At 43.8% G+C, this 20758-nt stretch overlaps 1 protein-coding gene across 6 annotated transcripts in view; it reads right to left on the reverse strand.

Annotated features, from left to right (window-relative positions):
- The window catches only part of PLEKHG1 (pleckstrin homology and RhoGEF domain containing G1), a 223253-nt gene that overhangs the window by 97552 nt on the left and 104943 nt on the right, over window positions 1-20758 (reverse strand). The window contains exon 1 of one of the 6 annotated variants that reach the window (XM_032407660.1): window positions 2862-4495. The exons of 2 other annotated variants lie outside the window; for them this stretch is intronic. In XM_032407660.1, coding sequence (XP_032263551.1) covers window positions 2862-3117 — 256 coding nt within the window. In that variant the 5' untranslated portion in view covers window positions 3118-4495. Of the gene's footprint in view, window positions 1-2861; window positions 4496-5566; window positions 5582-5632; window positions 6838-20758 lie in introns of those variants that run through there. 3 more of the 6 variants (XM_032407662.1, XM_032407666.1, XM_032407665.1) reach the window with 3 other exon arrangements.

A 20758-nucleotide genomic window follows, 5' to 3' on the forward strand; every position in this document is an offset into this window, starting at 1 on the left:
TAACAGCATGGTGGTCAAGTTCTCCTCGCTAGTGGAAGTGATAAGTGCCCCTTTGGGGGGATCTGTTTCTCAAGCATTCGTCATCATTCCTCCACATTCTTTCCCTTCCCACGGGAACCCAGACGGGGCAGGGACCTTGCCTGAACCATGAACATGGTAGCAGTGCCCTGGAATATGGCAGAGCACGAAGACAGAAGGAGGCTTGCGTTAAAACTGGGTGTGGACAGGGCGCCTGGGTGGCTCAGTTGGTTAAGCGACTGCCTTCGGCTCAGGTCATGATCCTGGAGTCCCGGGATCGAGTCCCGCATCGGGCTCCCTGCTCGGCAGGGAGTCTGCTTCTCCCTCTGACCCTCCTCCCTCTCATGCTCTCTGTCTCTCATTCTCTCTCTCAAATAAATAAATAAAAAATCTTAAAAAAAAAAAAAAAAAAAAAAACTGGGTGTGGACATGCCCTGAGCCACCACATAGAAAAGTCTGGTTATCCTGAAGCTGACATGCTGGAGAAACCATGTGGTGAGACCACACTGATGTGGAGAGAGACGCTCAAGCAACCCTAGCCGTTCTGGGGCCTTCTGTTTGAGTGCTTCCAGCCAAGGTACCAGCCGTGTGAGTGAGAAGCCGCCCAGGTGACCTCAGCACTGTCACGTCTGACTGCATTTCTTGAGTCCCTGATTCAGAACCACAGAGCAGAGCCTCCTCTCAACTCCTGACTCACAAAACTTGGAGAGATTATAAATGATAGTTGTTGTTCCAAAGCACTAGGTTTGGAATGATTTGTTATACAGCAAGAGATAACCTGAACAGTCTCTATTATACAGATTAGCTTTGCCATAATATGCCACTGCTTTAACTCTGCATCAAAATTATCCTAAAGAAAAAAACAAAACCCAAATCAAAACAAACTAAAGCCTCAAAGTTCATTCACATGTGTCACTACTTCTTAAAATTTTACAGGGGAGAAAAATAAACAGAGAGGGTTCAAAGTTGGACTGTGGATCAGAGACTATGGTTTCTGATTTCTAGTCCACTATTCTTTGCAGTTGGGTATAGATGCATAAAACAGTAGGGCAGAAAAGGCGCTTAGAGATCAGGAAATGCACTTTAACATAAGCTCCTTGCATAAAACACATAGTACCAATGTGCTAAAAGCCAAAAGGGCCTACATAGTGTGTGTGTGTGTGTGTGTGTGTGTGTGTGTGTGTGTGTGTGAAGGAATGAATATGTACCCAACTGTGTGTATAGAAAGAGCTCAGAGGATGGGCCAGAAATTAGGTTAGGACCTAACACTCTCTCTTGTGGTTGGAGGGTTTGCATTCATGTGCTGGCCCTGTTCCATTCAAGGTTTGTACTACAGTCTTTGGGTTTCAGGTTTCCTCATGTGTAAGTTAGGTGGCCAGACTCCATGATCCCAGCCAACCTTCGGAATGCGACTCCAACCCTGAAATAGACAGCAGGTCCGTTCCTAGCTGGAACCACAGCATACACAGGAACTGCAAAATAGCAATTTTCTTCTCCATCCTACTAATGCCAGGTCTTGGATGCTAACACGTAGTTCAGTGACTCTGCCAAAGGCTATTAAAAAAAATCTCTATTTTTAATTTAGATTAAAAATCTATGCTTCAGCTTCAGTTTGAATAGCACCTTCCTGTTAGTGTGGAAATACTGGTTTCAGGGCAGTAACTAAACAAGGATAGCTATATATTAAGGCTCTATTTGTATTGAACGCACTCAGTTCCCAAAACATTTCCGCACAGTTGAAAGGGAGGCATTAGGCTAAATAACATTTTCAGGAGAGGAGGGGAGCAGGGAGGGGGAGGAGGAAGAAGAGGAGAAATTCAAGTGACTAACAATAGCACTCTGAGTAAATAAATCCATCCACAAAGTACACTAAACATTTTCTTAGGGAAAAAGAGGAAGAGAATTCAAAGTGTCAACAATAGTGATCTGAGTAAATACAAACATCTAGAAGGAACAATATAAAACTATTAAATGTCATGTCCTTTCAAATTCTGAAGGGTGTAGAAAATGGACAAAATATGCTGTTTGGTAAAATGGACGGCTTATATGTACAATGTGAACCCAATTTTGAATTTAAAATGCCACTTATTTATTATCCACATTAGAAAAAGATTGAAAGGTATAATAAAATATTAGAACTGGTTTTACCAAGTAGGAGCATGGATGATTTTTTCCCTTTGATATTTATCTGTAAATATCACTTTCTTCCACATGTGTATTGCTTTTATACTCTGAAAAAAGTTATTTAAAGAAATGAAAACCACAACCTCAGTTTGTATCAAATATTTAAATATTTTATATTAAGATAATTGATTTTTATGTTCAATATGATAAATGGAAAAGAATGCCATATATCTTCTTTGAAATATATAACTATCACTACATTAAAATAATAAAAATAAAATCAGTTTCCAACGTGCAACAGTGTTGAATACAATGCATGCCTCCTTCACCCTGATTATTCCTAACAAAAGTATTTCTTACCAATAAATACTCAAAATGGAAATTGCATTTACTTCCTCAACTTTGGTTCCCACTACACTCAGACTAAATTTCACCACTACAGTTGCTAAGCACGAAATTTACAAACATTTATTCCACGCCCCACCCCCCTTCAGCCCCCCTGCTCAGCCTGCAGTGAACCTCAGAAAGAAAGCACATTAAAATACTGGGCATTCGATGCACAATAACTTGGGATTTTCGTTTTCCCCCCAGAATCACAAACACCAGCTCTCTAGATATTTCAACCTAACTTTAAGGAAAGATCAAAAAACCAAACCCAAACAAGGCAAAAACCATTTCAGACACCAGTTCAGATAGAGAGAGAGAGGAAAAAAAATCACCTTCTGGACTAATTCCATTGTTGGATAACTTGTTTCCATAGATCGCATTTATAACAGAACAGTTGTAACATATCCCAGCAAGCTGCTTTCCCTGCACTGTGTTGTAAAGAAAAGCCCCTGCAATGGGTTCTCCCCACGGTGGACCGTCTCCGGCTGCTCCAAGAGGGAAGGCACGAGTTTGTCCCTGCACGGGCATCGGTGCTTTGGGCACATTCACGTGGGCACCTACCTGTGCTCTCCCCGGGCTGAGCCACATCGTCTGCCTCCAGCTGATGCAGTGACCTCACTGGGAGCTCAGTCAGGTAAAACAAGAAGCCTTTACTAGTCCGTGCAGCTCCTTGCGTAGAAATATTGCATGAGTCAGCTTTTATCTCTCAAAACCCAACACACAAAGGCTTTACAAAAACCTGATTTGCAACTTTCTCACTGCCTTTTCCCCCCTAGTGTGCAGACCACAGATTTCAGCATCACCAAGAGCCTTAAATGAAACATGACATCATTCAATTGAGAAACAGGACAATAGACCCCACTGTGGGTAACTTGAAAATGCACACTTCGCTGAGCAACACCCTGCGCCTGCCATTCTTTTGTGAACATCAAATACAACCCACACTCGCCTAAAGCGGCTTGGGCTTTACCTTCCTGGCTCTGGCCACCATTCTCATTAAACTCCACAAAAGAATCAAGATCTCAGGAGCGCTGATATTTTCAAGTTCACTTCCTGAATTATAAGTGTGTTTTGAAGTAAATGGACACATCTCTAACATAAGTTTTAAAACTTAAGTTTGCGGGTGGCAGTGAATCACACAGTTGGAGGAAGTTTGGGCACTTGGTTTCCTTTAACGAGACATTTAATACAGTTTTAAGTAGGCAACGTTAAACATGAATATATTTAAGTTTGATTTTTTAAAAAAACAGCGTTTAAAAACCCATCTGAAGAAAAACATCTAAAATGTAAACTCATAGGCATTTCTTAGAAAAACAGTCAAATTCTGTGATCTTCTAATTCACAAATACGAGGTAGGAAAGACAGAAGGATCGAACTCTGACACTTGAGTACAAGAGACTTGCAAATTATTTTGGATTTCGGTTTCCTTAAGGCCACCTGTCCTTAAAATGCTATATGTATTTTTATAGAAAGACTCAAAATGCTCATATTTGAAAAAGATATTGAGTTCTTTAATTGAAGGGTCTTCAAAAGTACAAAATGTTACTGAAAACTGGTATGACTGCACCATGGAGTTAAAACTCAAATTATGGATTATGCCCATGTATAGACACGGAAATGTAAACTCTTTCAAACGATCAAAATCCTTTAAATAGAAGTTTCATTTAAAGCATTCGTTTGTGGTTATGGAAAATAACATTAGCTGATCATCTTTAATATAGCTATTTCTATCATACCTATTAAGTGATTTTAAACTAACAACATAATAGGATAATTTGCTTTAATGCTTATTTCCTCTCGAATAAGGCTGAACATACGCAAGGCCACTTAAGTAAGCCATTTTGGTGGAAACTGATCAGTCAGTTCAGAAGACAACTTCTGGAATGGTTTCTCTCCCACAAAATTCACCAGTTTGACGGAAGTCACTAAATCACAGATGCTGAAAAGGCAGTTTGTGAGGCAGGGTCCTCCCTGGGCTGTGGGGACTCTCTCTCTCTTTTTTTTTTTTTTTAAGATTTTCTTTATTTATTTGACAGAGAGAGAGACAGAGAGAGAGGGAACACAGCAGGGGGGAGTGGGAGAGGGAGAAGCAGGCCTCCTGAAGAGCAGGGGCCCCGATGCGGGGCTCGATCCCAGGACCCTGGGATCAGGACCTGAGCCGAAGGCAGACGCTTAACGACTGAGCCACCCAGGCACCCCTTTGGGGACTCTCTTAATCCTCCATACTGACCTCTATTTTTAATTTTTTTAAAAGATTTTTTATTTTTGAGAGAGAGAGAGAAAACAAGTATGGGGGAGTGGCAGAGGGAGAGGGAGAAGCAGACTTCCCGCTGAGCACGAGCCCAATGTGGGGCTCGATCCCAGGACCCCGGGATCATGACCTGAGCGAAAGGCAGATGCTTAACTGACTGAGCCACCCAGGCACCCGGCCAAGAAACATTTCTTAAAAGCCATTTCTGAGAGATGCTGCGTACATTGTAAGTGAACAAAAGAGCAAGGCTGTATCCAGTGCGAATGCTGGGCGGTCAGTAAACATCCCCGTTGGACAAGTGACCTGACTTGAAGGGCAGCTTTGCGGGGGCAACACAGGGCGTATTTGGTCCCATGGGTCAGTCATTTGTCACTTCACCTGTGTTTCCTGTTTTAGCAAAATCATCAACTTAAGGAAGGAAACACCGCTCATATCACTCACAAGTAACTGGAACCACTCTCTATCACACCTGGAAACGTGGGTGGTTCATAGGATTCTGAATCTAGTCTTTTAAAATCTAACTTAAAAAAAAATCTAGCTTTTTCAGAGCGGGGAATACACACACACACACACACACACACACACACCCTCTCTCTCACTCTCTCTCTCTCTCTCTCTCTTTTTGCCTTTCTATTTATCCCAGTACCACATATTTGCTAAGTGAATTAACACATGAACGGAGCAAAGGCCCAAGGAGGGACAATACAGAGACCTTAACAGCAGAGAGGAACAGAAAAGGGAAGGGAGAGGAACATTTCTTGAGCAACATTCAAGGTTCTTTCACACCTGAGAGCAAAAGAGCCTTCTGTGCCCCAGGGTTTTCTTAAGGCCCCTCTCTCTGCTCCACCTTACTCTGCAAGGGTTTCGCTTTCCAGTCCTTCCCATCTCTGATCCCACACATCGCTCACACCAGCTGGTACCGGTCCTTGCAGGGGCCCCGCTGGACTTCTGTGTGCGGAGTTAAATAAATCCCAAGACGTGCAAAAGGCACCAGCACTAGCATCCTTGCTGCTGCTTCCTGTATAATTGATTTGCCAATATGAACAGCAGGTAAAAAGACTGTTTGCTCGGCAAAATCTCCTTGTAAATGATAGTGAGATCGGCCGCAGATAAACTGCACGTTGATGCCTTGTTGGGTGAAAAAGATACTCTTACTGGAAAGCGGTTCTTGTTCATTCGCGGGCAGCACTGGTTACACAATCAGAAGTGCAGGAACGATTCCCAGTTTCCCCGCCAGGGATGGGGGCCCAGGGGTGAAAGAGCAGCACCCACAGAACGCTTGTCCACAGCCAGCAGGCACAAACCGGCCAGCCAGCCAAGTGCAGTCCAGCCTTGTGGCCTAATTGGAAGAGGACCAGAAAGCCCCACTGTTTAAAAACATCCCTTCCCAGAAATCTGCCATAGGGCCCAAGCTTCTACTCTGAGAAACCAGCTCCTTTTGGTTTAAGGTAAAAGTTGTCAGTTAACACTCTCATCTCCCCTGGGAAGGGTTAGAGTGTCATTGCCACAGTCCTGTGAGTTAGCGTGGGTGACCGCATCCTTCCAAGGAACCATACGGGCCTTTCAGGAAGAAGCCAGGATGGGACAGAATGGGGAGGACTGGGAGGCTGACGGGGGACACAGAGAGAGCACTCAGTTCTAGGGGCTTAACAAGGTCTGACCTAATTGCGACAGCTCCAAGGAGCTGGGCAACAAAGGGCGAAAGAATGTCCTGGTGAAAGGAAGTAGGACAAAGTCACGCACGCTGTTTTTTTGAATTCAGGGAAAGATTTTGCTTTATATGATCAATACCGGATAAGGCAGATTCAGAAAATAATCTCGCATTTTCAGATACAAAGGTGCTAGAAGTTACAAGGGGCTTTGCTTCAAAACACAACTAATATTTTATACACAGAACGTAACAATTAAAATGCTGGAGTGGGGGCTTGGTTATCTTGCGATTTGAGATAATGCCATCGTAACACATTTCCCAAAACAAATGGTAAAGCCAACCGTTTTCTAAAGCACAGGCCATTGACAAAACATTCTTAATATTTTTAGTTTATTAGAACTCTTTTATTTGAAAGAATGAGGCACAAGATTACCTTTTTCTGAGTGCATGCCACAGAATAAATATGACAAACATTAGAACCGCTTGCCTGCCAAGAGGTGCCTCACAGCCCCGCTGATGTCCCTTTGAAGGACACACTGACCTTCCTCCTGAAAGTGAGATGTAATGTACTAACACCCTTCTGCATCACGGGTGTTTATTAAAAATCTATATACACTCTTCCACACAGCCTACTCTAAACCCAGAAAATGTCACTAACCATAAATCCTGCCTTGCTATTGTTCTACAAACCAAACTATATACTTTGTTAAACAAACAAAAAAAGCTAATCTGGTTTTTCTTTTTCTTTCTAAGAGACTCTTCTCAAAGTGAAGTAATTTTAATGGTAAGTGAGTTTGTCTTTGCAAATTTAAAAAGTGTTTACTCTCAACAAAAGATACAGATCTAAGGCAGACAAAAGCACTCACGTATAGGAGAAATTAAATGAAAGTTTTTTTTTTTTTTTTGTTAGCCCTGAAGTATTGAATCTAATCATAGAAACCAAACTATAAATAATAAATGGTTTCCCAGGACTCAAACCATCCACCTGAAAACATAATTCCTCACCCCCTACTGCACTATAATGTCAGTATCGCGTCATGGTCTTAAGAATTTTAGGAAACAAACACACAAAGCCCATTATGCACAACACTTTCTGACAGTCAACTCTTTACCTTGCAGTCAAGTCATGCTTTAACTTCTCGATCATGTTAGTTGGCCATGAAAGTCAGCTGAGATCGCCTGGAAGGAAGGCACATACTCCGGGGCTCTAAAATTCTGCTGTTTCAGGAGTTCCTCCATGGGCTCATTCCTCCGACTCTAGGACAATCATTAGCTCTGTTTTTCACTCTGTTCTTCTATTAGGATATTTGGGTCTTTATTGTCCAGAGACGATGAAATCAAGTCTTAGTTATTTCTGAACTGAACAATTTTTAGATATCGAGCAAGCAGTATGTTGCAAATCGTCTCTTGCTTTCAATCCTAGATCAGTCCCATCTTTAAGGACACCATGGAAGGACTCGCTGTGCTAAGCACAATGAACTAATTATCCCTCTAAGAATGCAGTATGTTTCCAGACACATTTTTCTCCAGGAGATAACACACATCTAATCCATTCATAACGAAAGGCATTCAACACACTCTATCCTTCTGAAAACACTCTTCAAAAAAATGTACTTGAACTTGTAAAAAGGGCTTGGACACTTTATTGATATCCCGTAGCACTCTTTTCAAAAATCATAATTAAAACAAGAATCGATTCTTGTTTTAGAGTAACAACCTTGGAGGTTCATAACCTTTGTGTGAGCTTGCAAAACCATTTCACCTGCTGGCAGAGGACAGAGACAAACCCTCTTGGCCGGCTTCCCCCACCCCACCCCCCAACTCCCAGGTGATGGAGTGAGAGGGAAGGACGAGGCCAGGTAGACATCTCCAGCTGCACCCCTAGCCTGCAGACTCAGTGCTGCGATGGTTGGTTCAGAGAGCCGAAGGTCAAAAGCAGCAGAGGTGAGTACGAGGCTTGTGGGGGAGACACAGCCAAGCTGCACAGGGCAGTCAGAATCTCTTCTGAACTGCAGCTGAATCTTCTGCATGGTTCCTGCCATCCTCTGGGGCCGCCACCACCCATCTCCTTCCCCCAATCCCAAGGCTACCTTCAAGGTCGCAGTGGCTGACAGCTTAACCTTTAATAGCAAATGGATTTATTGCGGGGGAGGCTACCTCATTTCTAGAACTGAAGAGGGGTCGGTTGGGTTATTCCTGTGGCCTCCTGGGCCAAGTCACGAGACCAATGCCATTCACGTAGAAATTTCTAAAGGGCCCAGGATAGATCCCACTCCAGGAAACCAGAACTTATTTTTCTCTAAAGGGATTGAGATGATTTATTACTTTCCAGGATTTTTTTTTTTTTTTCAAGATTTTATTTATTTATTTAACAGAGACAGAGCGAGAGAGGGAACACAAGCAGGGGGGTAGTGGGAGAGGGAGAAGCAGGCTTCTGACTGAGCAGGGAACCCGATACGGGGCTCAATCCCAGACCCTGGGATCATGACCCAAGCTGAAGGCAGACGCTTAACGACTGAGTTACCCAGGCGCCCTTCCAGGATTTCTTTTTTAAACTGAAGAAGGCAAAGAGGGCTGCCAGGTGAGATGTATATTATTACAATGGTCGTAAACACACATCTGTCACCATGTGTACTGATGATCTTTGCCTTTTAGCACTTTGGCACACACAGCAACAACCTGCTGACCCTTTCTCTCCCTTCACATCTTTTCTCTACTTTAACAGCACAACCACTCACCCTCACTGACTGGGAACCTAGTCAACACCAGGTTCTGTGCTGGGCTCAGTGAATGAATGGGCGCTGGCTTGCCTTCTGGACGTTCCTGCTTAGCAGGACTGGACAAGCATCAGATAGTTAGTGACAAGTGTGACAAGTGTTATGAATCAGAGGTAACAAGAACTATATACATACGTATCTGCTCTGTCTTCCTAAACTGTCCTTCCTCCTATTCAAGCTGCCCTTCAAGTGATATTAAAAGTGGATAGTAACTTTATGTTGACAGTAAAATCAAGCGATGTGGGGCTGCCTTCACTTCGATTCCCCTCCCAGTCTTGGAGAGTGAGCTCCATTGGACTCATCTTTCATCTTATATTTAATTACAAGGTAACCAAGCTGAGAGCCAAATTTGCTGGAAGTTTTTGTGAGTCTAAACACTTGCCTACTTTCCAGTTCCCACAGAGATACATGAAGTAACTTGTTTATGTTAAGAGAACAAAGGAAGGGAAACAGAGCTCTCTGTTAGGCTGCAGGTTTCATCTTAATTAGGCCAAGAAACAAGTGTAACCCAATTTACTTTGGTTTATTCTGAATAGAAGTTTTTGAATCCTGTACAAGTACATGAAAGAAAAAGAAGGGAGAAAAAGCCAAAATATACCAGCAGTTGAGAGGTGGGATTATGGGGGAGACCCCTCATTACCCACTGTGATCTAGTCTCTACATTTTCTTTAATGAATATATATTATTGGTGTAATCAAAGTAGAATCAGGGGCGCCTGGGTGGTTCAGTCGGTTAAGCGTCTGCCTTCGGCTCAGGTCATGATCCCAGGGTACTGGGATTGAGTCCCGCATCGGGCTCCCTGCTCAGCGGGGAGTCTGCTTCTCCCTCTCCCTCTGTCCCTCCCCTCCGTGTACTCTCTCTCTCAAATAAATAAATAAAATTAAAAAAAAGAAGAACGAAATTGATTTATGTGATAGTTATTCCCCTGTGCTGACACCATCCCCAACCCCATCTTCTTCTGCCCTGCTCTGCCCAGGTCTGCATGCCTGGCTTTGGGCCGGGTGGCTTTCTGCTGGGTTTGGCTATTGGGAAGCCCCAATATTATGAGGTAGAGGAGATGGAAAAGGGGGCTGACAAGAGGCCTAGAGGTATTCAGCAGTGGCTGCATCAGAGGTAGCCCCACCTCCATGGTTCCAGTTCTCATTGGGTCCCCTTATCCCTTAGGGGTCCCTCTGGGTTGTCCCCAAGAGCAGTGGTTAAGGCTGCCTGCCATTGCTTCAGTCCCTGGGTGCGTCACACTCCTTGCTGGCTCCCTTAGCCACACCACCTTTAATGAAGTGACCCCTTCATTAAATTCTCCATTTGAGCCAGCTGAACTAATTCAGTTTCCTGTCAGGTCCCTGGCTGATACAATTTTATACGCACTCCAGGATCTCTGGTCTGAAAAGCTGAAAGCAGTTTGACTTCACGTGCTTAGTCAGAATGTTAACCACAGCTTTTTACTGGGGGGCATACTGCCAAATTTTAGCCTTTTTTTTTTTTTTTGGTTCATGGCCTGCTTGACTCTTGTCAATGAAATAGACATTTAATTAGAACCTATTCTATGCCAGAAACATATTTTTGAATTTGATATCTACTGATATAATTCATTTCCTCAACAATATTTATTGAGCAGCTACTATGTGCCTTAAGCACAAAAGACATATCAATGAACAGTTAACAAGTCCTGCCTTTATGGAATTTATTTTTGAGTGGGGGATATATGGATTTTAATCCTAAGACAGCAGGATATTGGTATTGGAAAGATACTTTGAGTTTTTCTAATCTAATTCCTCACTTGGTGTTCAAATTACCACTTAATAGTAGCTCACTAGATATGCCGAGTCTTTGCTTGGGTCCTGCCATTTGATCCCTGCTCAGATAGTCCATCACACTTTGGGCAGTCCGAATCTTTAGAGTATTTTCTCACATTTAGTGGAAGTTCTTCAAGGACCACTTCAGGAAAACATAAGACAAATCACACCTCACCTCCATTTTGAAGTGCATTAATTATTTGAGATGCTATCAAGTCACCCATACATATTTGCCTCTTTATTCCAATATTTATCGAGTAACTACCCTAAGTGATTCCTGGGGGGTAGGGTTCAGTGGTGTGGAGAATGGGGAGTTTGCCCCTTGTGCTGTGGGGAGCGTGCTTAAAAATGGCGCCACCCTGTGACCACCTTCTCGACGTGTCTCAAGATCTTGCTTTCCTGTGGCTTCCACCGAAGTCTTTTCAGAATTTTAACCTTTATAACAACTTACTACTGTAAAAAATGTTGCAAAGACACCATTCCTCTGGAAAGTAAATGGTCTCCCTGCTCCTCTTAAGTCATACTTTTAGATGCAGCAACACCCTGTCCCCAAAAGGCACAGTGTGGCCAGGGAGACAGACACTAGGCCATCACATGAAGAAGTGTTGAATTCTATGTGAGATGTATACAATCCAAGGAAGGCATGGGCTGCTATGGAAACATACAGAGGGGGGACCAGGCCTGGTTTGGGGTGCTCAGGGAAAGTGTCCTTGTGGGAGGGATGTGTGAACTGACATCTGAAGGCTGAGGAGAAGCTAGCTTGGGGAAGCCAGGCAGAGAGAAGAGACCGTCCAGGTAGTTTTATGTCCTGTGAGTGCGGATTGCTGGTATATTTCGCATTTCACCCCCAGTCACCACTGAGCTTAGATTTGTCCCTGGACAATCTTGTTTGCAAATATACTGTTGCATTATATAACTATTTTAAGTGCAACAATGCCTCCTTATTAAAGTATCTTCTAGTTTTCTTCTCTACTCTGGGGTGACCCCGTCCTCCAATCCTAATGTATCAGCCTCTCTCTTCTTGGCTTCTCTTCTGTCCCGTCCAGTCACTGGGCAGAGCTGCTTAGGCAGTAACCATGACTCTCTTCTTGCCCAATCACTGGGACAGGGCCCCTTATCAGGTATGGTGACAGCGCATCACGATGTAAACTTCCCTGCCCAGCATTTTCATCAAAGTATAATCAGATTAAAGTGAACATCAGAGGAGCCCTAAAAGGAGAAGGGTCACAAAAGGACAGACTGGGGGAGGGGGTCACCCCACTCAGTTTGTCTTACTACTTTCAGGGGACTTATGGATTGACCACGTGCATTTGAGCCTTGAGTACTTCCCAAGCACGTGGTCACCTTTCCTAGGAGATCCAAAGCCAGGGACAACTTCCCAGTGCCAGTATGGCTCCAAACATGGTATCTGTTTAGGAGTCGGTGTAAATGAGGACATAACAAAATGGCAGACCCAATGGATGAAGCTGCTCTGAGAGTACCGGGGAGTCAGATTTTTACAATGATCACTGGTATCATTCTAGTGATGTAATAATAAAAGCCATTCCCCCAACAGAACTTACTTTGTTCAATTCCAACCATGATTTACTGCTCATGACGTGTGGAAGGGACCCCGGACCCAGAGTTGAGATGTGTGGAACCTTAGCTCTACTGACAATTGTGTCATCTTGGGCAACTCACTAAGCTCTTTAGGTTCCAAATTCCTCTGGATTAGTAAAATGAGAACTCAGGAGACTATGACATTTAAGAACACTTTTAAAATCTATAAACCTAAGATTCCATGGTTTGGGGGGATATGTTGACATGATGACCCACTTCTTAAATCCTTCGACAGTCTCTCTTGAGGCTCTTATGTAACTTGATGATCTTAAATGTGGTCCCACTATTACAGTCAGATAACCAGGAGTTGATGCAAAAGCCAGGAGCACGTGGTGTTTGTATAGGGAAACTATTTTAAATTACCTATAATCCCTTATGTGGTAGAACCGTGTGGACACCTTAACTCAACTATTATCAACAGAAAGATTCCCCACAAACATTTTTTTTTTTTTAATTTGAGAGCGAGAATGAGAGAGAGAGAGCACAAGAGGGGGGAGGGTCAGAAGGAGAAGCAGACTCCCTGCTGAGCAGGGAACCCAATGCGGGACTCGATCCCGGGACTCCAGGATCATGACCTGAGCCGAAGGCAGTCGCTTAACCAACTGAGCCACCCAGGCGCCCCTCCCCACAAACATTTTTAACAGCATCATCTGACAGGAGACCACTAGCATCAAGATCATGCTTTTTACTTACTGACATCATCTCTACTTTCTGCAAAATTGCATTCTGGAAACCAGGTTAGGATGTAGATTATGGAACAGCTCATTTTACCACAGAGGTATATAATTTGGGGTTGCATCCCAACCAAGTACCAGCCCAAATATACCTCTGGAATAGTGGTAACATAAAAGTCAATATAACTGTACCACTGCAAAAATTATGCTCTTATAATACACAGATAATGAAAAGTTATGGCTAGTTCTAAATTATCTTAGGAGCTCATATCTTTATACACAGGCAATTATGGTGATTAGAACAAATTCATTGTAATGGGTGTCCTGGTTGAGCCTCCATGGAAATTGGGTGGAGAGAGGGGGACAGAGGGAGAGAGGGGGAGAGAGGAGGAGAGAGTGGGAGGGAGGGGACAGCTGTAGCCTCTCAGGCAACTTAGCTACGGGGTTCTTCTATTGAAGGGGAGAAAACATAAGAGGAAGGGAGCCCTTTCCCCATAAAGACAGAGAGATGAGCACCAGCAGCTTGGGGGTGGGGGATGGGTGGCCAACCAGGTGAACCCCCGTGGGAAGCTTGGGGACCTCAAATATCTCAGGGCAGAGGTCCCAGGGAGGGTAGGCATCCAGGACAAAGGGCGGTGATAGCGTGGGGAGGGGGAATAGGGAGCCAGGGAGGCACAGCCTGGGAGGAGAAGGTCTTGTCCCAGTGCCGGTGGGAAGGGACACTGAAGTGGCAAAGTTTAGTTTTTTAATGTGACTGAACCCATACCCCTAGGGCTGGTGAGCCCTGGTGTGAACTGAAGACTCCCCCAAGAGTTATGATCTGAGCCTGAGCAGGCACAGTGGGACCTGAAGACTTTCTTTAAATTTCTTTGAACTGATGAACCAAATTTTGAACATCAGGATATTTCCCATTAAAATCCAGACTTTTTTTTTTGCTTGGGGAGGGAGAGTAGCAAATAAAGGGACAATTAACATTAATTACCACTGGTCAGATAGTCCTGCTTAGCAGCAATGGGGATGCTGAGCTTGCTTCCTTTACTCTGGCCGTGCACGCTCCGTTTGCCCCAGTCCCCACCACCCCCTTCAGTATTACACCCATCCCTCTCACTCCTTTCCATGACCTGCCTGGCCCTGTAGCCTGGAGCCATTTGACTCATGGATACATTTGGATGCAGTCCTAGAATGACCCGATGACTAGACATAATCTGGTGAGAACAATGTATTTCTCTACAGTTTGTGAGTCTTATAAAAATGAAACATAAAGAATTTAAAATATCACTTGTGTGTTGTTCTAGAAAAGCTTGGGGGTGGGGCGGTGCTATAAGAGCAAAAAGCACTGGGGAAAGATTTAGCGAAGGGAGTGAGGGAAAACGTTTCCGGCGGAGGGTGGGGAAAATGTTCACTGCAGGTCTTTATCACTTAACCTTCTCAGCTCTTGTTTCTGTTTTTCCATGCTTCCTATTAACCAAAATCTTTATCCTTCTAGGTCTTTCACAAGCCTACAACAGGTCAATAAAGTTTAGAATTTGTTCAAGGTCTTTATGAAGGAATCACAACAGAAGAAACAATTTAATTGGTAATTCTGCCAAAGCAAATACCCAAATAACTGGTATTGGAGTTTTTGACATTTAAAAACCCTGGGACAGTAAGACAAAAGCCACAGTCCCAGAAGAATGACACACTGAGTCATCTGGCAACACGTGGGGGTCCCAGCCATCCACGGGCCCTCATACAAGGATGGAAGTGGGGATTTGTTGGTCGATGCTCTTCTGAACAAGCCAAGATCAGCTATAAATGCCCAAATTAACATATCAGCCTCATCTCATAAAACATTAGTTTGGTTGTAACTTTAACAAAAATAATAGGGGAGAAGTTAAGACTTAGAAGTGGAGATCCCGGTCCCATCAAAATAAACAAAGGCTGTATGATTGGGTTTATGGGCAAGAAAAAACAAGGAATAAACAGTCCCCCCTCACTTGGAAGAGCATTTGTGCATTCTGACACTGGGCGTTTAAGACACCCAGAGGCAATTAGTTAATCATCAGCATTTTTCCTAGAAAGGGGAAAAAAACCCCATCCTGCACCCCATACCGGTGTTTATTTCTTTCTGAACCCTGGAGATAAAATTTTTAATACACAGAGGCCTCAATGAGGATTTGCGTGCATACCCGAGTCTTTCTGAAGAAGAAATGTCTCTGATATGTGATATCTTCCCTCAGGAGTACCAGGAGGAGGGGATGGGTGAGGGGGATAGGAAAACAAACCCAGCTACTTTCCCCTAATCCCGATGTGGCAGAAAAGCAGAAAGCTAAAAGCTTCCCTGAGGAAAAAGCTACTCCAGACGGAGATGGATCAAGCAAGTTTAACAAACGTCAGACTACTTAACTTGCTTACATTTCTCTGCACAATTTTGAAATGTGTTTATGAGGCCACGTGTTTTCAGCACACCTCCTCGCTGCCCCCCCACCCCTACCCCCTGGGGAACAGGCTCAGGTGGGCCTAGACATTAATGGTGAGGGCCAGAGGCGAGCAAGGCCTGAAAAACCCCGGTCCAGGCCAAATGAGGATGGGTTGGTACTCGTGTCTTTTTTTTTCTGGGATGCTTCTCTGGAAACCCTGTGACAAGAAAGTGTTAGTGAGCGGGGGATTCTCTCTCTCTTCTGTGTCAATAAATCCCATTTCATGGTTTTATTAAAAAAACAAAAAAGTTCTGAAGATGAGCTAAACCATTTATAATTCATGAAAAAGACTGCTCTAATGGACTACCTTCCAGATATAGTCGGCATTTCATTCTTTTGTAGACATTTAGAGATTTTAATCTATTTAGATATTTTAATACATCAGTTACCATAATGGTGTTGTAAACCAAATACTTGACGAATGAAGTCAGTGACTATGAGTACAAACCCTAACCCAGCATTTTTTCAGGAGTGGTGCAGCACCTCCTAAGTCACTGATAAGGACTGAACTGTGTGCTCCCCACCCCCAAATTCATATGGTGAAGCCCAATGTGACTGTAATTGGAGACAGGGCCTTGAAGGAGGTAATTAAGGTTAAATGAGCCAGCCAGGTGCCCCAGGTCTGGAGTCTTTTTAAGAAGGAGAAAAGCCAACAGAGATCTTTTTCTCTCTTTGCTCCCACCCAAAGCAAAGGCCATGTGAAGACACAGAGAGAAGACAGCCATCTACAGTCCAAGAAGAGAGGCCTCACCAGAAACCACCCTGCTGACACCCTGACCTTGGACTTCCAGCCAGCAGAACTGGGAGAAAATGAATGCCTGTTATTTAAGGCACCCAGTCTGGGGTATCCTGTATGCAGACTAATACAATCACCATCAGCTTGTATTTTCAACAAGCAACCGATTGCTGGGCCCCTGACACCAAAGAGGAATCTGTAGGGATGGGAACCTGGAACCGACACTGGTCACTAACTCCCTGGGGGAAAGCTGTCATTGTAAAGGTCGAGAATCATTATTTCAGGGGGGGAGCTCAAGGCTGCCTACCAGCCCCCAAGCCCCTCCCTCAGCCTCCCCTGTTCCACCACCCCGAAGAGGAAAAGCTTATGGGGTCAATGATAAAACAGACATCTCAAGCACTTAAAATTAGGCTCCCCAAAAGGGGGACAAAAGATTATGAATAGAACTCATCAGAAATCAGGTTGGAGTCAGAGGTGAAGTACTTTGTAGGAAAATCCACATCAGTTTCATACTTGGGCTGGTTCTAGAAGGACAAGAGGGGCCCTTGAGACCCACGTGAGATCAGTCCAATTCCACTGTAAGGAGACCACATGAAGATTTGGTGTGAAGCAAAGGTGACGTTAAGAGTGCCTTTGTGCTGTGGTCATGCTGGTCTGCAGGGATCAGAGTGGAGGTGGTTGGCTGGATATGAGGGGTTAATGCTTGGGACCCTGGCTGTCTCTTTCCTTTCCTCAAAGAATCAACTAAGATTGCATTTTGACATCCTAAAAGGTAAAAAATGGAGTTGAACTTCCAACCATTGAAGATACTTCTGACTCTGAAATTCAAGGGCCTATAGAAAATAAATATTGGTTATTGTTATACTCTTGTAAAATCACTCATGAAAAAGTGAAGATTCTACTAAGTCAGTCCAACTGAACAGACTTGAAATTGAGTTATATTGTCAGGAATAATAACATATAAGCGAATTGAAAGGCATCAAGTACATTCAACTATGTAAAAGTTCTACACAAAATCCTGTAAATCTTCAAAAATCTGAACAACAATCAAACACTATTTTAAAAATGGCATATTCTCTGGAAGGTAAGCCCAGGGCATTAGGAATTTTTTTTTTTTTCCAAAGTGATTTTTATCTATTGCCAAGACAGAGAGCCATGGCTGTACGGTAAGAAAGTTACCATACTCCAAATTAAGGTAAAATTTAACTGAAGAACAGAACATTTTCTAGATTTTTAAAAAAATACTATAAGAAGCACCCTTCAAGTGGAATAGGGCTTTTCTAATGGACGGAATAAAATTATATTTTAGGTACTGAGTCAAAATCTAAAAGCCCCATCAGGGTGCCTGGGTGGCTCAGTCAGTTAAGCATCTGACTCTTGATTTCAGCTCAGGTCATGATCTCAGGGTCATGAGATTGAGCCCCATGTTGGGCTCTGGGCTGAATGTGGAGCCTGCTTGGGAAGCTCTCTCTCTCAAAAAAAAAAAAAGAAAGAGAAAAAAGAAAAAAACCCTAACAGCCATTAGTAAATAATCTGTGTATCCTAATTTGCTTTGATCCTAAAATCATGGGAAGAAGGTCTGTAAGGAGAGAGTATGATTTTCTCCACTGTAGGACTGAAAACCTGGGTGTGGCTTTCCCTCCCTGCAGCGTGGGTACCTCTCCAAGTACACCAGCCATTTTCTCGTCTGAAGGCCACACAGACAGAGGGAGAATGATGAAGATCCAAACATAGGTCTAGGTGCGGTGCTTTGATCTTTGTAGGCACAAACGAGAGAAGCGTGGTTGATGGTCAGAAGTTCCAATGCCCTTCAGAAGGTGCTCCACACACCGGAGCTCTCGAGAACCGCTGTGTTGTCCCAGTTTGTTTGTGAAGTAGCAAAAGATGTCTGGGTCTCATTTATTGAAAGTTTAGTTTATATTTTTAAAGTATAATGGCTACACTAGGGATGCTGAAGGGTGAATTATGGAGCGAAATACACCTAGTTTCAAATCTTGGACCTATAACTTACCGTATGATCATGGACCTGAATTTCAATCAACCTTGGTCCCTTTAAAATCAGGGGCCATCTAGGGGCGCCTGGGTGGCTCAGTCGGTTAAGCGTCTGCCTTCGGCTCAGGTCATGATCTCAGGGTCCTGGGATCAAGTCCCACATCGGGCTCCCTGCTCAGTAGGGAGTCTGCTTCTCCCTCTCCCTCTGTTGCCCCCCCCCCCCCAACTCGTGTTCGCTCGCTCTCTGTCAAACAAATAAAATCTTAAAAAAAATAAGATCAGGGACCATCTTATTTCACAGGGTTACCGTTTGATTTCAGTGACAGGACACTTACATCCACCATGGTACATGGCACCAACAGACATCCAGTCATATTAGTTTCCTTCCCATTATGGATAGACTACTGTCAAATGGTTAAAAAAAGAACCCAAAACACAAATAAGCGAAACTCATTTATTCATATTCTTCTAATTATCACATGGATGCCGTCACGTATGTTACATGCATCTGTAATCACCACCAATGCCTTCCTGAAGAAGTACTGCTTAGTCTTTAAAAATTCAGTTTCCATGCCACCCTTAGCTGAGCCCTAATGTGGAACCTTCCTAGGAATAAACATTTTTGATGGGTTTAATCTATTATTTCTTTAGCAAGTGTTTAACAGCATTTTTAATATATAGCTCATATATAGGAAATGAAGCTCTACAAGCTAGGATTCTCATCCTTGAAGTCCCAGAATTTTGTCGGGGGAGAGAGATAGGTCTGCGAGTTCCCAATGTGTGGGTTACTTCCCCTGTGCAATGTGCTCTTCTACATGCTTTGGGTCAATTCCTCACAACCCCCTTAGGACATAGGCACTATTATCTCAATTTTATGAACGAAGAATTCAACGAACAGGAACTTTCAGTAGGTCGCTTGCGTGTATAATGCTACCAAGGGGAGGCACCAGAATTTGAAGTCAGGCCGTCAGACTTCTGAGCCTGTCCTCTTACTATGCAGTTCTGCCAGATGTGTACATTTACGCCACAGATTTATAGAATTCGAGAGCTTGGGGTGTGTGCCTTGGATGTTCAGAGAGGGGCCTTAGAAATGGTTACGGTAAATCTTTCATTTTACGGAAGAAGAAATTCCAGAGCCTGGAAAGAAGATCACACAAGGTCAGCTAGGCCAGTGGCTCTCCCACTGTATCTGGCATCAGAATCACCCCGGGAGGCTTGCTAAACACAGACTGCTGGGACCCACCCCTGGAGTCTTTCTGGGGGGCTGGGGTGGGGCCTGAGAATCTCCAACGAGTCCCCACATGGTGTTGATGCCGCTGGTCTTGGGAATACAGAATAAGAACCAATGACCTATTTCGTTCCCTGTCTGAGCCAGAATGAAGCTTCCACTCTCCTCCCTTTGCATCTTCCCCATAAATGGTGGATATCAGGGGCTCTGTAACAATGAGAATTCTGAGGGAGATTGGGCAGCCTGCTAGAGCAGTCCTGGACCCAGGCACGGAATGCCCTCCTCCTCCTAGTTTAGCTTAGACATCTGGAAGCTTCTTTCCAGCAAGCAGGCATATGACACCATGATTTACTATAATGCTGGTATTTTACTATTGACCCTCTCCACATACCCAATCTGAAACAACACAGACCTGCTTACCGCCCATTTTAGGTATGATTCTCACTCTGAGCTATTGACCAAAACTTACCCTCTAAAATGTGGCTCTTTGAATGCTAAACACAGCAGGGGTTTTAGCAAAATGAGCAGGGGGTCATGAACAATCTGCCAGTATTTATTCTCAGAAGAAAAGGACAATGAGACCATTTCAAAGTCGTCTTTGGTTTACATTATAATTCAAAAGGAAATTTTTTTGCTTATTTGTTTAGCTAAGAGGATCCCTTGCCTTTCATTAGGATCCCTAGTAGAGTGAACTATTTTGGAAGTAGGGACATTATGTGATTATTGTTCAAACTTGCCACAGTTAACACTGCTTAGTGTTCGTGCTGTCACGGGGTGCTCTGAGGTTTAAGCACTTTATGAGTGTCAGGGATGAGCGAGCCTGGCACGTAGGAAGTGTGTCCAGAGTGCCAGCCAGCTCTGAAGACCATTGCTCCTATTATTTAAGAAAACCCAGGGGTTCGCCCATTTGCTTGGGCAAGTAGGTGGGGTGAAATGGCATGACCTGAGTAAGTAGACAGACCTCATCATCAGAACTCTCTTCCCCAGGAGGAAGGGGATTTAAAGAGCATGACACTCAAGAAGCATTTATGGGGCATCTCCATTTACAGGGTAACCATCTATCACCCAC

Source organism: Phoca vitulina, unplaced genomic scaffold (assembly GCF_004348235.1).
Source record: "Phoca vitulina isolate PV1807 unplaced genomic scaffold, GSC_HSeal_1.0 scaffold9, whole genome shotgun sequence".
Classification (NCBI taxonomy): Eukaryota; Metazoa; Chordata; class Mammalia; order Carnivora; family Phocidae; genus Phoca; species Phoca vitulina.